We start from the raw sequence: 18,602 nt of genomic DNA, 5'->3' as shown, positions 1-18,602 counted from the left end.
CCCCCTCAATATGCATCCAGTACCTTTTGCTGCTTGGTTTGCAGCTGGATGAGAACATTAAGCTTTGATTTAGGTAAAATAAAAACCCCGTCCATCCCCAGCCAGCTAAGTTTCTCAGGAAAGAGCCCAGCAATGCAAGCTGAGCATCTGACAGAGTACATGGGGACAGCTCTGCAAATTCGCCTTTTAAATGCATTTATAGTAATTCACAGAGCCATATGTACAAGGTCTTTTCCATATGACAAAAAAAATCCTCACTTGGGTGGCTCCATCTTAGGAAAAGGCAAGCGTACACTTCCTCACACTAGAGAAGCATGTCAATATCCAAAAGTTTGCATCCTCCACATTTCTCTCATAAAAAGACTATATGGGACAGAAGCAGCTCAGATTGGAGTTTAAGACACCCAATCATTGCACAATTGTCCCTCCCAGTATAAGCCACAACCAAAACTCAGAGCAAGGCTGCTGCTCCAGGAGCACTGCAAACAGGAACAGAAAGTTGTGGAGAAGCACAAAAGCATGATTAAAAGTTAGACTACCTGAAAGGGGGGGCGGGGAAATTAGATTAGCTTATACCTTCATTACACAGCTATAAAAAAAACCCTTGATCATGATAATGCTGCAGTGTTAGAGTTCTCAAAAATCCTTGGGAATGTGGTACATTAGGGAAATCACAGACATGAACAGTTCCACCGATTGTAAGTGAAATGGAGCTGAATATTTTCATTGTGCCTCTCTCTGCTGTAGCAACAAAAAGAGCTTTCTGTGAAATGTTATTTCAAAGTGACAATAAACAAGACCGAGAGGAAAGAAGCAAAGAACAAAAGGTAAAAAACAAATTAAATGTTTCAAAGCACACGCTAAGCGGGCAGAACCCTGCTTGGACCTGAGTTTTCTCCCCACCCACCCACCCACTTCACAAACTCCCACAGAGGTTACATCCCAACTCCACCATAGAGCCAGAAGATCCCTCATTAGCATTAATTCCACATCAGTATTAATTTATTTTGTAATAGTGTGTCATGAAATCCCACATTGTGGCATAAAAATGAAAGCGAAGTCCCCTACTTCAGCTTCCAGTTAGTCAATATCTGTGCTGATGTCATGAATGTACGGGGAGTTTAAAAAATATTTCAGAAGGCAATATCCACAGTAGTGTGATTAGTTATTTTCAGGGATCCCTTTCATAATATGAGGAGGACTGACTAAGGTATCATTTAGTAGCCTCAATGGATCAAACGGACCTTTACAGTGGTAGCCAAAATGGTATGTCAATAGGCCCAAATTTTGCCTCCACCAGCATAAAACAGCCAAAGCGGTGGTTTGCATTTCTATTTCAGTTTTCCTTACTGGGTAAAGATGATCAACTCCCAAAACAAGGGTGTAAACAGTGCAAGAATCCCAGCAAATGAGCTGGGAACAAAACAAACCCAGAATATTATTCACTGAAGTCACACAGTACAATCATCTAACATTTCCTGCCTGTTCAAAGTTCTTGAATTTAAAACAGATGGCTTGTCAGTTTAAGTTCTCTGTCAGGTTAACAACAAAGCTGGCAGAGCAGCAAAAAAGATAGCAGGGTATCCTCAACCCATGTTTGGACTGGGTCAGAAAGCTCACTCACTAGATGTCTGACGTACACACTGATTTTGGAGGTAAATAGAAAGTTGCTGTAGGGGCACATAGGTAAAAAAAGTGCAAGTTGCAAGTGGCAGGGAAAAGAAACAATGGAACTGTTAAACTTTGAGAATGTCAGCAATGACAGCATCCCATTAAGCTTTGCCTGAATAACTCCTGTAGGCACTGAAGAACAGAAATTACCTGAATTGCAGCTTCAAGTAAGGATCCCAGAGGGGAACACTGGTCCTCAAAAGTATGGCTGAGAGACTACCCAGTGCTACTTCAAATTACGAATGGCCTTAAGTATTAAAACAAAACACACACTTTCTATACATTAGGAGGCTTGAGTGAATCTCTTTGTACAACACTAGCCATTAAGTACAGCACTGCTGTATACTGAACCTCTAATTATATAAGCTATGTGAAGCTCTATCCCAAACTAGAATTCTAAGTTGCAATGGTAGAAAGATGAGATGAAGAAAAATCTGCTTGGCTTTTTGAGATCAAATTAGTATTCTTGTCAGAATTAAAACTGCTAAAAAGACTATAAACTTCACACTGAAGTTTCTGGTGCCATGTCTCTGAGCATAGTCCCACTAACTGAACATTAGTAATAGCCTTCTGCTACTTCCTACCTTTCCCCCTCCCTCCAAAGGCAAAGCACCAGCAAACCAGGTTAACAAATCCACTCTACAATTTGTTAGAACTTAGCATTTAGCGCCATTTTTCTTAACGTGTGATTAAAAAAAACAAGGTAAGTAACAGTAAAAGGCGCCTTTCATGCAGCAAATAAAGGAAAAACACATACAAAGTGCAGCTTATTTAAGACCTGGTCCTGTATGGCTGCTGCTGACTGAGTGCAGGAAGGGCAACTGAATCACAGAAGAAAACTTCTGGGCACAGACATGGAAGTAATTAAAAGCAAACAAACTATTTTTCTTTAATTTTTGAAATTTGTAGTATCTCAAGAACCCACCTCCCTAAATTCATCTCTCTGAATTCATCTCACCTACCTCTGTCAAGTTGTCTTGACAAGCCACTGCAGTAAACAGCAGACTCAAATGAATATGCAAAAGTTCAGGAGTATTTAGAATCCTAGTGTCATTGAAGGTGTACTATTTCCTCCTTCACTCTCCTTATCCCACCTGCAGGAGGTGTTTAAATATTAGCCACAATTTCTAAAGAAGTTGGGGAGGAATAGCATGCCTCCTGGCTGTGCTACACTCATGCAGGGGAATATATATATATACACACACTCTAGCACCTCAAAGAGGGTGACAGCCAACAAATAATCATCAGGTATTAGAACTGAGTGGTTGGCAAGGTCTGGAGAAATCGGCAGATCCCTCCCAAGCAGATCAAAGCATTAAAGGAACTGAGCCATTTCCTACTAGATGCTTCCATCAGCTTCCAGATGCTTGCTCCCGTTCTTCCTCCTCTGCAAAAAAGGCTTCAAGGTCCATTAGTTTCTGAATCAGGAGGGCATCTAGCTCTCTGCCCTGTAGTGCAGCCTTTTTTGCCCGGGTGAAACTACCCGCCACTTTGACTCTGCTACGTGCCTTCCTCTTCCGGGGAATAGTGAAGTCCTGGAACTCCAGAATCCGCTTCCTCTTCTGCTGGCTGATAGAGATCAAGGATCCATTTTTCTCCTTGGGCTCCTCAAAGATGGTTTCCAGACACCTGGGAAGGGCAAAGGGTGTAAGTTAGAATATCAGAGTAACATACTTCTTCATTCACAGAAGTGAAAGGAACCATCCTGCACCATCAGGGAAATGGACTATATGACTCAGGCCTTTAACATCTCTAACTTCTAGGATTCTTCAATTCAATGAGCCTTCCAGGGCCTCTCGCATGCAAACTTATCTGGAGCTCATGCTTCTAACCAATGACCACTTCTCTTTAGAAACAGTTTCACATCACCCAACTGTTAGTATATTTCCTGGATAGTTTCTTGTTGGTACATAGATATGCAGGTGGAAGCTCCCTCTGCCCATTTTAGTCCAAAAGTGCAGACCAAGGAACAGAGGCATATTTATCCTAAGGAACAGAGGCATTTAGACCTAGACAACAGATTTTTTTTTAAAGGGGGGGGGGTTAAATTGTCTGTAAAGCAGCATTCTTGGTATTTTGCACGGAGGGGTTTGTCCAGACCCTATATTCCATGTCAGTATAATTTTGGAATATTTTGTTTGCTTTTGAATTTGGGAAATAATGGGTACTGTACATTGGCTGCACAATGAACGCAAATAAAAGGTAAATACAAAAAAGTGACATTTAAATCTTCAACATCTATAAGTTCTCAATTTCTACTACTGTAAACTTCCTGTACCCAATCAGTCACAGATATTAAGGACAGATTTTCAACCTGCTTTCTGAATTACCTCTCTTCAGCAGTTCAAATCAGAGCCATCATTTCAACTCTGTTTTGAAGGGTGCTTATTTGTCTCTTTTTATTTCCAAAAGACCTGTAGTTTCATATCTCCAACCAGTTCAATTACATATCCCTCACCCCACCTGTTGGTGAATGTAACCAACCTGGTCGCTGGAGGGGACTTGTAGTTCTTGTTTGTGTAAATTTCTTCTAAACTAAATTCTTTCTTCTTCAGCCTGGAAAAACAAGTAGTGAATGAAGCAACGAAGCCAGGAAAATTTCAGAACCATCTTCCCCTATACAGGCAACCTGACATGGGGAAAATGTGGTTTTCCTCCCCCTCCTCAAACTTCATTAATTAATTTGTAATGAGTTTTAGAAAGATCTGAGAAGCTAGTTTTGATGAACCTTTCAAATGGTGCTTCAGGAAGTTGTGGATTGTGACCTGGCATTTCTGCAAGGATGAATGCCTCTCCCAGCATGAAGTGACATTTCTAAACAATGATACCTAAAAGCAAAATATAAAATACCCTCACAGGTCACTGCCTTCTGGGTTATGAATAGGGGTCTCCCAAATTCGTGGCTGTGAAAATCATGTCCATGAAATCTGGTCTCTGGCTGCCCAGCTCTGAAGACAGAGCAGAGAGCGGCAGCTGCTGCCCAAGCACCCAGCTCTGAAGGCAGCAACACTGGAGAAGTAAGGGTGGCAATACTGCAACCCCCTAATAGATTTGCAATTCCCCTTTGGGTTGGGGCCTCCAGTTTGAGAAACACTGCAGAGAAATCACACATTTTTTGTAGGTTGGTCATGGCATAAATACACATCCATGAAATTTGCTATTTATGCCATGACCAACCCACGAAAAATGTGTGATTGCTCCACAATTTAAGTAGATCCCTAGTTATGAAAAATGGAGAGGAGGAAAAAAACATTTCAATGGCACAAAAGATTAATTAATGGATTTCATCTCTTGAGACTTGGTTTAAAATTTGACTATAGACAATGATGCAATTTCAAATGCAATCTCTGAAGAAACCTGTTATCCTCAACCATCCACCAATTTGCCACTTCTGCTCTTCAGCAGTGGCACTGGACTAGAACAGGTCAGACTCAAGTACATTGGAAAAGTTGTGTATGTAGTTGACATAAAGCCTGCCCAAATTAACATTCAACTTTGGTTTTCCTACATCCTGTTGGACAGTCAGGTAAATTGAGATTGAAGACAAAAAAACCTCAGAATTTGGGTTGGTAGGGGATTCTAGAAGGTAATCAGTTTTCTCTCTCTGAATTGTAGCAGGACTGATTTATTTCTAACATACCTGTGTCTATTTGAGTTATTCAAGACTACACTGTAAGGGGAATTCCATCTCTTACCTTGGCAATTCATTCCATTGCTACTTCTAAAGTTTTTCATATTTATCCTAAATATTAATTGGAGTAGTTCAAGTCCATTACTCCTAGTTCTTTCTTTTCTGATTGATGAAAATTGATCTTTGTCCTCTGTTACATTCTGTTTGTTTGGAGACAGCTATGTACCTCCTCGTTCTTCTATCCCAAGGTTTCTCAAACAGGGGTCGCCACTTGTGTAGGGAAAGCCCCTGGCGACCGGGCTGGTGTGTTTATCTGCCCTGTTCGCAGGTCTGGCCGATCACGGGTCCCACTGGCTGCAGATCGCCGCTCCAGGCCAATCGGAGCAGCGATCCGCGGCCAGTGGGAGCCACAATCGGCCAGACCTGCGGACGGGGCAGGTAAACACACCAGCCCGGCCGCCAGGGGCTTTCCCTACATAAGCGGCGACCCCTGTTTGAGAAACCCTGTTCTACCCAGACAACATACCCCCAGCTCTTAACCTTGGCTTATGGAGAAACTGAATACCAAGACCATCTAACTAGGAAAAGACTAACTGGGCAAGTAGAGAGAATGTAAATGGTGATGCTACAGTGCTGGACACACATCTTAGAAGTAGCAGATCCCAGTATCACTGTCCATTTAGGAGAGACATCTCACCTTTTTGGTCTGGGGAGTCCCATGGGAGTGAGGTTAGGATCTGGCTTGGGAACAGTTTTCCGGATCCGGATCTGAGAAACTCTCTTTGGCCTCTTCTCTGGCTCAGCCTTTTGGACGAAGAGAAAGAAATATAAAATATAAAATAAAGGAGCAAGGAGAGTGACAGAGTGATGCAGCTTCACCACTGAGTTTCTTTAAATCAAAACTGGTTGTCTTTCTCAAAGAAATGCTCTATTTCCACCACAGGTTACTGGGCTTGATGAGGAATCACAGGGACAAATTCTATGACTTAAGACATCAGACTAGATGGTTACAGAGGTCCCATTTGGCTTTAAAAAAAAAATCAAATCAATGAATCTTGCTAGTGTTTGTCAGTACAATATATCAAGGGCTTTCTGGGAAAGGTAAGGAGGAAAGCAGTCTTCCGAACTCTCTTCTCCTCTCATAGGCCCTCTATCCCTTTATGTTTTGCTTACCTCTTTCTGCTTCAGCAGCAGCTACTCCCAATTAACGCAGGAGTAGCATAGACCAGAGGAATGCAAGGAGCTATAGTGATCCAGATCTTGTGTGCCTGGGGAACGAAGGTCCAAGCTCAGACCTAAACCCTAATCCTTGTCTAGTTGCAGTGCAACACTAGATTTCTAGGTTAACAAAGCCACCATTTTACTGTATGCACAAACACTGGCTGCCTGCCTACTTCCACTAATGAAGACAAGAAGCCACTCACTTTTTTCAGTTTGGTGGCACTCTGGGATGTGGGACACAGTGGGAGAGAAGCATCGAGTTCATCAAAGGGATGGACCTGTAATTCAGGTACTGAAAGCCTGAGCGGAGATATTGCTGATTCCAGAAACGTGCAAGACTTTGGTAGCAAATCACAGAGTGAACGTTCCAGCCTATAAATTTGAGGAGGGGAAAAACAGACAAAAAAAAGAGGGCGATGAAGAGAGAATATTTAGATTAATGCCAGATTTTTATTGTGACAGCATTCTAGAATCTAGGACATATTATAAATTAGAACCTTGACTGGATTGCTGTAACTGTTTGCTTTGTTCAGTAGATATATTTAAAAAGAGATTGGTCTCCCACATAAGCACCAAAGATACATGTGAGTAAATACCAGTGTTTGAAGTCCAGCTCTTGAACAAGATAAAGTATCTGGGGTGAAAAAATGGACCACAATAATTTCATGCATCTTCATGACAAGCAGCACAGAAGGGCTTAAAGATTATCTACATTTGCTACATCCAGTCATCTACTGTTGTGTGTATATATGAAAACACACTCATTCAGAATCGGTGTTACGGTGAGGTTTTGGCAGACAAACCCTTAAGGGGATCTACCAAAACCTGAGAAGCCAGATTGCCAGAATGGGGAAAAACTCACATTCCCACCATGTGTAACAAATATTACAGGGTAAGACTCTTACCTTATCTCAGCACCCGTGGTCCTTGCAGCTTCTGTTCCCTGGACAGTCACGTGTGGTAACATGGCATAACTAGTTCAAAAAGAACAAAAAACAAACAAAAAGACAGCTAAATTAGGACTACACCATAAAAGGGGAGGAAAGACTTCATCAGTATAATCTAGACTCCAAGGAAGCAAAGAAATGTCAGACATGTCAAACTACCCTCTCTCTACCCCACCCCATCCCCCCAAAAAACCAACATGACAGCAACCTACATTTGTCATTAGTGTCTAAGATTCATTGACAAATTATCCAGGAGGGAAATACTTCTATTTTCACTTCTTAACTGAAAAGTATGATGAAGAAACTCAGAAAAATTCCAGAAGGGGAGGAAGCTTGTTTTAGTATGGAAGCTGGAGGTGTTTTCAAGAGAGCCTGGGTTCTCCGTTCCAAGCTGTTTGTGTTTGTTTGAAAGGTAAATCTAAAGTAACAAAAAAATAAGCCCTGACAGACTTGTCTGCCAAACAAAAGGAGCATGGTGGCCAAACAAGTCTGATAGTGACCACTCTGGGATGTGTCTCACACAAACCGCTTTCCTCCTTCCTTGAAAGGAACCACTTGCCCTTTTCTACACACGTTAGGTGGTTTAAAATGAAATCAATCAAAAGGAAAAATGGGAGAGTTTCTACTATGTAGAAGTAAACAATTTTTATAACATACAAGAATTAGTTGTACAGAGGGCCTGATTTTGGGAGGCACTGAGTACTCCCACTGAGAGGGGAGAGCACTGAGCAATGTGTTCCGGACTGCATGGAGTCAAGCCCATAGTGAGGTGGCCACTTGCATCTGAGACATGAAGTTTCATGATCTGCACACCGTTCAGGACCTCTGTTTGCAGAATGCATGTTATACACAATCCTAAGACAAATGCAGACAGCTCCCATGAGAACAACAGGTGCACTTCTCATGTGTTGGCCATAAACCCCCTCATCTGCTTTTAGCTTGACAAGGATAACTATCACCCTACATTATACTTTATCTGGGGTAAGATTTAGAATCAGATTTTGTTCTTAGACAATCTCTTCAAACAAAGCAATCTCTCCACTTGGATCTTTATTTTAAACCATTGGTTCTTAGACAGCCCAACCACTGGAGAGTAAATTAATAAAGCAGATTGTTGGAACTTTAAAGAGAGAGCTATAGTCAATCCTGCCTCTTAGTACTTAGAGCATGTATGTTAATCTTCCACAAGATTAACTCCACATCCCCTCTAACTCCTGTTGGAATGTTCTTAATTGATGGGAATATCCAAGTCTTTTCTATAAAGACTACTGGCTACACAGATCTATAGGAAGAAGACCTACACAGCAGTTTGGGATCTTCTAACGCTAAGCTTCTATTTTTCGTATGTGCACTATTAACATCACACACACAAGCAAAATTAAATAACTCAGTAATCTGGAACTGCTTTGACTTCATTTGTTAAGATTAAGGTCATGTCTACACTACAAAATTAAGTCAACCTAACCTAAATTGGCATACAGCAACCGCAGTAATTACATCACTTCTGCATGTCTACACTTTGCTCCTTGTGTCGGTGGTGTGTGTCCTCACCAGGGGTGCCTGTATCAATTGTACTGTTAGTGTAGGGCACTGTGGGACAACTCCTGAAAGCCAGTAACAATCAAAGTAAGCAACGCAGTGACAGTGTAGACATACAGTTAATGTACTTAGGTCGACGCAGTGTCAATGTGACTCTGCACTGCTAGTGGAGGTGGAATTATTAAGTCAGCAAGCAGAGCAGTTACATTGGAAGGAGCAAAATTTAAGTGTAGACACTTCCATAGTTATGTTGACATAAGCAGACTTCCATCAAATTAACTCTGTAGTGTACACCAGACCCAAGTCCCTTATCTGTTCTCTCCATGTACCTAGCTAAATATATTCAACCCTACTAAAGTAGAAAGCTTGAGACTTTGTTTTCCATATATTCCAATCTGTCTGTTAAGGAGCGTATATACTTTTGCCGTAGATTGCAGACAGCATAGCAGCAGTAGGCGTGAAAGACACTTACATAGATACCCGATGAATTTATTTACCACATTTATCATTAAGTGCCACATGTACAGTGCTTCCTATCCACCAGTATTCTAGTCACTACTAGTCTGGCAGTGCTAGAATTTGAACTTGTATGTGCATGGAAGTCTCACCTGCTGGTAACAAAATATTCTGCTTCATGCAGTAAAAATGCAGGTGAGAATGATGAAAACATTCCACTCCGCTAAAAGTTTAGTCTCAGAAAGGCAGTAATGTGGAAAAAGGTTTTGCTTAAAGTAAAAATTCTGATCACTATCTGGTAGCAACAGCTTTACAGGAAGGAAAAAATATTCCAATGTTCACTGCCTTCTCAGTTATGAAAAAGCCAAAGCGAAGTGAAAGAATCCAACTGGAAGGGAACTTTCTCATCACAAGAAAAGATTCATGTGAAGCTTAGGACTGCTATGATTGATAGTGCTGCTGACACTCGTACATGTCATACCCTTTCCTGATATTCACACATCCTCATCAGAATAGCTTAATAAATTTTTGATCCTATTAAGTGTGGGCAAAGAGATGATTACTTGACCGTGGCATAAATTGTAGCAAATATATTTCTCCACAAAGCAGCAGCAATTCCTTTATGAAAGATTGTTTGAATACAAGAATCAGTCCCCCTCGCACTTCTGTCTAATTTAGAGACTACACACCTTTTTTAAAAAATGAACAGTTTACCCAAATATTTAACATGTTTTGCGTTTTTAAATTTTTAAAATTATATTTCACAGTTTGTTTTAAACATTTCAACTGGCTTTTCCTCCCACATTGTCTTATGACCAAATCCTTCAAAATGTCGCTTTCACTGTCTAGTTTAGAAGCAAAATTTGCTCAATACTCTACTTGAGAGTTCACTGAGTATCACCCTTTCCAGCTATTATAGCATGCTCCAATAACTTCTCTTTAAAGAAGCTGTGAGTGAGAGAGAAAAGTCAACCACAATTTCTTCTCACTTTAAGAGTGTAACATTTCTTGAACTGAATTTTAGGGACAGCGTACTGCATTTCAATCTCATGTTATCTGTCCAGAGAAGTACTTAGATTTTACTTGGCTTCTCTCCATTAGTAATAAAGAACATTTCATAGTGATTTTTTAAAAATTGGCCTTTAGATGCAGGGATTAAATCTTCACTTATGTTAACTGACTGATAGTCTGCAATCACAGCATAGCCTGTTAGACAGTCTGACTTATGTGAGAAAAAGAGTGGGAAGACAGACTGATGCCCATAAAACTAGCTTATCAAGTGCTGCATTCAGCATTAGCTTCTCATGCCAAGTGCTACATCTCTCAACTCAAGAGACTAAAAACTCACCTGATACACAGATGTCAATTTTTAAAAAGGGTTTATGTTTTTCTTACAATTAGTGGTGGTGATTAAGAGTTACCAACTCTGTTCAGTTCTCAAACTGGACCTGGACCTGGTCACTCTAACACAGTTAAGAATCTATATTATAGAAAGCTGTACTTGAAATATTGCTTCACAAAGTCTGGCAGAGAGATCACAGGTCCACAGGATGATTGATTATAAAATTGGTTCCATAGGACACTATTTAGCTCCATTCTTTTATTCCCTAGGAGTTTTATTTAAAAAGTTCCAAAGCTTATAATTTAAACTTGAACTGGTATAGAAGGTTTTGTCAAGACCTTGGTAGACCAAGAGAATTTACATCAGTGGATTGAATACTTGATTAGCTCTGGCCAGCAAGGGCCGCTTTAAACCTCAGGAGTCTTAGATCACAGATAGTGAAATGTATATAGTTAGTTATCTAGCAAAATCTTTGCCTACACCAAACAGGGACACAGAGAAGCCAGGTTCAACATTTCTTTAGAGATCACAGTGGTAGGCAAGAGAATTCATCAGCTTATCTATTTTAATTTATAGGCTTTTCTATAGTTCTCATAACTGTAGTATTTGAGTACCTCTCAAACAGCCCATCCCTGTGAAGTTAGGCAGCAGAATTATCCTATATTATAGATGGGACAACTGAGGCACAGAAAGGTCAGGCAGGAAGCTTGCAGCAGCTGCAGAGCCAGTGGTCCCATCTCTCTTCATTCCCCATGTAACGCCTTAACAAGTCCACCCTTCCTTTCATGCAATTAGCAGCAAAAAACCAAAACAGTCTTTATTCTTCTCTCACTCTTATTTAGTTTGATAAAAAGGCCAAAATTCATCAGCGATCTCAATGGAGCTGCTCTTATTTATGCTAACAGTGCATCTTGCAGAACGGTCAACAGGAATAGTTATACAGAACAGGTTACAATTAAAATTGATGTAGAACAATTCATTAGAATGCAATTAAAAGTTTAACTGAGTGCACCACAATTATTCCTCTCTGTTCAGATTTGGAATTTGCAAAGCCACGTAAGCCCATCTTGTCATGGCTCAAGCTAGACTGGTAGCTTCGGTGTCTGAAAAACTTTCCTACCTCAAAAATCCAGTGGCTCTGCAGTCATTTAGAACAGAGTTAGTGAAGTAGCTCACTTTTCTGCAATATATATTCTAGTGCATGGTGTGTATGTATTGCAGGGAGGGAGAAGAAGAAGAGTTAGCGGTTCTGCCAGAAGAGGAGATTATTAAAGAAAACAATGAAAACGTACTCAAATTCAGATAACAGAGATGGTTCTGTATGGAAGTGTCTTCTATTGAGCCATTTCCTGAGTGGAATGTGCAAGGTTAAACAGGAAGTACCAGAAACTGACCCTCTACTCCAAGCTCTAATACCCATCTCCCTCCCCAAAAGCTGCAACTATATACACTATGTATTTATTCTCAGAAAGAAGTTGATGGATTTTACCTGTTCTCGATGCCCAGACTTGGCTGCCACTTGCAGTGATTGGGATGGAGAGGAGTGAATTCGGAAGGACAGGCAGAAGGACCATGCTGGCTCCATATGGAAAGTACCCTGCCCAGTGAGTAGGGCAATGAAGAGAAGAGGTCATCTGATACGGAAGTTGGAGACCTTAACCCTTTCAAGCCCTGTGTGAATTGTGACATAAACAGTCTCTGGACAGTAGGAATTCGACTGGTTACATTTCTTCTTCTTGTCCAGATCCTGTAACATCCAGGGGAAGAAAGTGCTAACACTGTGTGAAGGCCAAGCATGGAGCACCCTGTTCTTCTTTTAGCTATGGGATTTCTCCTAATGTCTTGACTAGGGATTACAGCCTCTGTGGTTATTAGAGATAGAGCAGAAGACTGCAGCTCCTTACTGAGATTAGTGTCTTCCCTGAAAGCTGCTGTACCTGAGCAGCTTTGGGATAGGAGGAAAGAGAAGGTCCATTTTGAAGGCTGTGATGGATGTAATGGTGTCTTTCCTAAAGCTGGTATATCAGGTACACACTGTTGGGATGTAATCCCCCTGAGATTTATCAAAGAATCAGAGTCCAATTTTATGTGAAAAGAAATTGGGGAAATGGGGGTATTGAAGACTGATGAGGGAATGTTACTACTCAAGTCTAAAATGTGTATTTTGGCAGAGTCTACAGGATAAAGTGCCAACGGCTGAAGGTTGAACATCTTGGCGCACAAGCCATCAGCCTGGTGAGAGTTTAACTTCATGTTAATGCATGAAAAAACTTCCAGTAGCTTTTTAGATCTAAGTTGACTGAATCTTTCAACCACTGGATGTTCAGAGGAACATTGCAGAGTCTTTAACCTGTGGATGCTTTTGGGTGGGGCCAGTAGTTTACTGGCCATAGTAGACAGCCTGCTTAACAGTGTTGGTTCTTTGGTACATTTACTAAGTTTCAAGCTGTTCAACAAACTGCACCTATTGGCTCTCTGCTTTGACATGTGGTCCAGTCTCATGGCTATTTCTGCTTCCATTACTGATGGTTTACAGACAAAATATACAGAGCTGAGGAGTTTGTGTTCTTGCATAGGAACAGTTTCAGACAAATTCCTTATAAAAGCTGAGCTTTTAACTTTGTTACTTTTTCTTACAGTTTTGAGCACATCTGCTGTGGGAACCTTCCTTCGTGGCTGCTTCTTTAATGAAAAAAGTCCTCTTAGTTTGTGTGTACTTCCAAAGGCACCATGGATTTCATCATCCCCAGCAAAGCTTTTAGCTTGTGGTTGAGAGAGAGAAACAGGAATGAAAGGGGTATTATCTGCTGACAATTCAAAGGGGGTCCCTAAATGAAAGCTCAGGCTTTCCACTTCTGAGTCCATAGTCTTCATATGCTCTGAATTATCATCCTCCTCCTCGGAAATCTTTGGCCTTTTGGCTTCTTGTAAAGTGCTGTATATTTGTTTATTGTCACTATCATTTATACTGCTAATGACAGCGAAGAGCTGCTCTCTAGGACCTTCAGTTTTCATGACTCTTGAAGATGTCACCAGTTTATCTGAAGAACTATCTAAAGCCTTACAATCAAACACCACACTCTCCTGCAATGGGATTTTTGCTTTCTCTTGGTCTTTTGACTCCTTTATTTGCTGTGCCTGCCCCACACAGAGTAGGATGTTTTGAGCTGGATGTACTTCAGTCTCCTCACACATCTTTCGCTTAACAGTTTGACATTCACCTATTTTGTCCACTCTCTCCGCATCAGACATCTCATTTTCTGCACTGATTGAGTCATTTGGCATCTTCATTTCGTCTCCTATAACCTCCTTCCTGTTGTCTTTGCTCTGTGAACTTAATTCACATGGCAGACACACTTCACAGCAATTGAGACATTTTAAAGGTGTTTCTGTGTCGTTTTTTGACAGCTTATTGCTACATATTGTGTTATAATGGACTTCTGACGTTTCTTTGTTAACTAAGTCTTTAGATTGCACATTATTGTCTACGATTTCTGAAAGCAACTTGACATCTCCTAATTCTGAGTGATCTTTAACATAAGTTTTTCCTTTTTCTGAAACGTTATTCAAACTCCATTCTGGGATCTGTTCAGTAGAGTAGGCTTGTGAAGGCTCTTCATAAGGCTCAGCCTTCAGAGGCACACAGCTTCTAACTTTGTCACCAGAAAATTTCAAGTCTTCTAGCAAAACTCCTAAATAATTTTTATGGTCAAATATGGAATGCATTGGCATCTTTATTTTTTCTGCAGTTACTGCACTTTGCCTCTGGTCTTCTACAGATGGTCTTTTAAACTTCGGCACACAATCAATACTGTCTGATGAAATTACATCCATCTCTTTTACAATTGGCTCACTAACCCCTGCACTTACAGACCTCCCCTTGCTGTGAGCACGAGAAGCCGTACACGCTTCTAGTTTAACTGCATCATTTAGGGAGCTAATTGCTTTTTCTCTCTCTTCAGATGCGCTGTCGTTGCCATCAGCTCTTCTCTCAAATGAGTCTATCGGCTCAAGAGGTTCTACAGCAGAATAGTCATTACAGAGGGCATTTGCTGAAGATGAATCCTGGTCAACTATCTGTGCATTCTCCGATGATGCAGGCAGCTCATCTTTTTGAGGCAGGCAGATTTCTGAGTTCTGAGCCAAAAGTGTTTTTGAAGTTACACCTTTCAAACTGGAAAGCTCTTGGTTCGCACAGAACTCTTCAGACTGCACTGGATTCACTCTCTCTGGACCATCAGAAACTGTAAAAGTCACAATTTCTGGCTGAGGACAAGCTTTATTTCTTTCTATGATTCTATGATTTACTGAAGAATCCAACAGTAAGCATGTTTCATTTGTGATCTCTGGAACAGGAGTCATATCTTCTGGTGCACATGAAAGACTCTTGAAGGCTGACTGTGAGACAGAAAAGGATTCAACAACGGTCTTAATTTTATTTTCCGGGCCCATAACCAAGTTGCCCATGTTCAATAATGCAGAAATTTTGGTATTTTCTGCCAATATTGTACGTTCTTTTTTATCTTCCTTTGCACTACTGATAGAGTCTGTGTATTCTGAATGGTCCATATTTACCAGACTTTTGGAAGAACTATAACCCACCATATTTCCTTTGAACATTCCTTGATCTTCCCTTGTACTGCTACCTACATTATCAGATTCTTTTAATTCTACTTTCTCCCCTTCCGATAGATCACTGATGGAATCTGTGTATTCTGAACAGTCTGTATCTACCGTACTATTGGAAGTGTTATCCACCATTACATCTTTGAAAGTTCCTTGAAATCTCTTTTCGCTTAAAGACTCATGAACCAATGAAGTTGTGCCTTCATCTTTCTTTAGAGTTAATGATTCATTTTCCTTGAAGCGGACAGATCTTCTAGGTTCATCCATTGAACTTGTCATAGTTCGTACACCAGTGTTCGATATTTGCTTATTTGAGATGTCTAAGTCATACTGTTGGAACTCCAGAACTTCATCGGCTACTTGGGTTTCATTTTGTTTGTATGAAACTGGCCCATTAAGCTTACTTTGACATGCAAGATATTGATTTTCCACCTGACAAATGGTCTCATTTGGTTGCTTTGAATGTTTAAAATCTGACAATTCTAAGTCAAAGGACTGGGCCAAATGTTTTTCATGACTTGGGATGCCGGAGTCTGTGTCACTCTTTGAAGTAGTGCCTTTGGAAAGATTGTATTCACAAGGTAACACAGTCTTCTTGTACATCTTTAGTTCTTCTCCCAGGACTACTGTTGTGTTGCCAAGTTCAAGATGGATACCAAATATGTTTTTTTTCAAATCTCTGTTGACTGACTGTTCACTAGTCTCATTTTGGTGACTGCCTTTATGAGCCTTTACACTATCCACAGTTTCTATTCTATCAATTTCATCTTTCTGTAATTCACAAGAGTTAATTTGTTCTTGTCCCTTATCTGTATCAGAAGTTCTCTCTCTGGTGCCAGAATCTAGCCTTTCCTCTGTTATTTCACTATGGCCATCATAGAGTTTTGAGCTTTCTACTTCGATATTTGTATTTGAAATCTCCACGTTTGATAATCTAGTAGTGGACTTATCTGGAGTGCAAGCTGAATGCAATAGCTTTTCTGCTGTGGAAGTACGATTTGCCATATACTGAAACATATTGCTGCAATTACAACTATCTTCACAAGGAACAGATTCACATGCTACATGAGTGTTCTCCTCAGGAGGCTTAACTGCCTTTTTATCATTATGTATAAGTAAGTCTCCTGTTTCCAAGCCATTGACTTCTTCAGTCTTTGATTTAGCCTGCGCTTTAAAGGAATCCTTGTTCAGTGTAGTATTATCCAAGCTGGTACTATCTGATAAGATGAAGCAGGTCTTGACAGCTGAACAGTGGTCTTTTAAACACTGGTCATTATGAGTACATATGTCACTTTCTTCATTTTCCAAATCAGTGACCATCATCTCTGTATCCCCAAGTGCAGAGTGCATGCTCTTCTGGGAACCTTTACTTGCTATATTAGAAGTACTGAAACTCCTGTGATTTAGTAAAGACAATTCTTCCTTTTTATGAAGCAGAAGGCCCGCATGTTGTGCCTCCAGTTTTTCAGAAGAAATGATCGATTCTTTTTTAGACAGCCTGTCCAGGTACACATCTCTGTTTGAAACTGCATCAGCATTACTAGAAGAAAGTTCACTTATAACCCCAAGAGACACTCTTGATTTTTCTGCATTACAACTAAGAGCTTCACCTCGTGTGTAAGCAAAGTTAGTTTCTTTGCATGTAGGAAGGCTGACATTAACATTATTTGCTTCTGGAGCTTTACCAAAACTGTTGTTCAGATCTTCTACCACTGAACTGCTGTTGGTTTCCTTTTCAAACAGTTGTGCCTCAAGGGAAACTTCACCTACCTTGGAGCCATAGTCCAGGAAATCATGAACAGTGGGAGGAGAATTTGCATATTTATTGTAGATATTTTTAGAGCATGTATGCACATCTCCAGTCTGAATACTGACAATGTTTTTTGTTTCCACCAATAGAGTTCCATTTTCTTTTGTATGTTGTTTTACTACATCACCCCAGCATACATCATTAATACATATTTGCCACTGGTCCCCATCCTTTTTCAAGTTATTAATTTCTGAAGAGATTCTTAAATCTCCTTTTGGAAACTCCTCAGTTGATGAAGTAACAGAACTAGGAACTGGCGAATTAGAGCTCTCTGAATGAACATTTTCTTGAATATCATGCCCACTATCCATGCCACAACTGTTCTTCATAGCAGTTTCTCTCTGGATTTCAGCAACTTTCCCATAACCATAGTTGTATGAATGGTCAGTGCAACTATCCATTTCCAATTGTTCAGCCTCATCACTGGACATTTCTTCACTCTGCACTTGAGAGAGCTGTTCTTCCACCACAGGTTTGGAGATCCAGTTCTCTAGAAACTCAGTTCTTTGACTATCACCATCACAGCTTGGGCATTCTCTCTCTTCAGCAAGATACTCCTGTTTTTCACAGATCTCAGTGGTGTTGTCTTCCAGTGGCATATTTCCAGATTCCAGACTACACAAACTTCTTAATGAACCACATAATGCTTCAGAGCTTTCTTTTGAGAGAAGCATATCAACTTCAACACTACTTTTAGATACAGGAACATCCCTGTTATGAGGGCTGTTTTCTTCATCTTGCTGGTAAATCTGGTAACTGGCAGGTGCTGCATTAGTTTCATTAACATGGCTTGATCTAGTCAACTCTACTTCTCCAGTCTCTGAATCAAAAATAGCACAACCCATTGTGGTCAATGACATTGTAGTACAGGCTGTTAATCCTTTATATTCTTTTTCTTCTTGTGGATGTTCTTTTGTTGATCCAGTCTCCACAACTGTTAAAGGCTCTAAGGGAACTAAGGTGTTGGTTTCTGAAACCTCACCACTGGCCGCGATAGTGTCTATATCTGGGCATTCATTGTTCTCAGGTGGAAGACCTTTACTCACTCTGTCATTCCTGTGTCCTGCTTTACTAAATATCCTAGTCCCATCAGCCTTCATACCTTGTACTTCTTCAGTTGACTTTGGCAGAATTTCAGGTGTCACCTGTACATTTGTTTGGTTTTCTTCTGCACAAGAAAAAATAAATAAAATCAGAACTGCACACTAAATTAAAAAAAAACTTCCATTTGACTTTCTTCTGAACTTAATATACAATTATGAGCAGCACACTTTTGCTAATTGATACTTAATCACTTTGACAAACCCCACCACCAGTCTACTTTAAAACGAATCAAAATTCTATTTTAATCCTAACTGT

The 18,602-nt window shown here is 40.4% G+C and overlaps 1 protein-coding gene across 5 annotated transcripts in view; it reads right to left on the bottom strand.

Annotated features, from left to right (window-relative positions):
* Positions 1-918: 918 nt before the first annotated feature.
* The window catches only part of PRR14L (proline rich 14 like), a 30,674-nt gene continuing 12,990 nt past the window's right edge, over positions 919-18,602 (bottom strand). For 4 of the 5 annotated variants that reach the window (XM_039505658.1, XM_039505654.1, XM_039505656.1 and 1 more), the window contains 6 exons: positions 12,297-18,411; positions 7,429-7,497; positions 6,727-6,895; positions 6,000-6,106; positions 4,156-4,227; positions 919-3,300 (listed from right to left, as the gene is read on the bottom strand). In XM_039505658.1, coding sequence (XP_039361592.1) covers positions 3,024-3,300; positions 4,156-4,227; positions 6,000-6,106; positions 6,727-6,895; positions 7,429-7,497; positions 12,297-18,411 — 6,809 coding nt within the window. In that variant the 3' untranslated portion in view covers positions 919-3,023. The remainder of the gene's footprint in view (positions 3,301-4,155; positions 4,228-5,999; positions 6,107-6,726; positions 6,896-7,428; positions 7,498-12,296; positions 18,412-18,602) is intronic. The other variant, XM_039505659.1, reaches the window with a different exon arrangement.

The sequence above is a fragment of the Mauremys reevesii genome, linkage group 18, assembly GCF_016161935.1.
Source record: "Mauremys reevesii isolate NIE-2019 linkage group 18, ASM1616193v1, whole genome shotgun sequence".
NCBI lineage: Eukaryota > Metazoa > Chordata > Testudines > Geoemydidae > Mauremys > Mauremys reevesii.
This window is presented reverse-complemented; position numbering and strand designations above follow the sequence as displayed.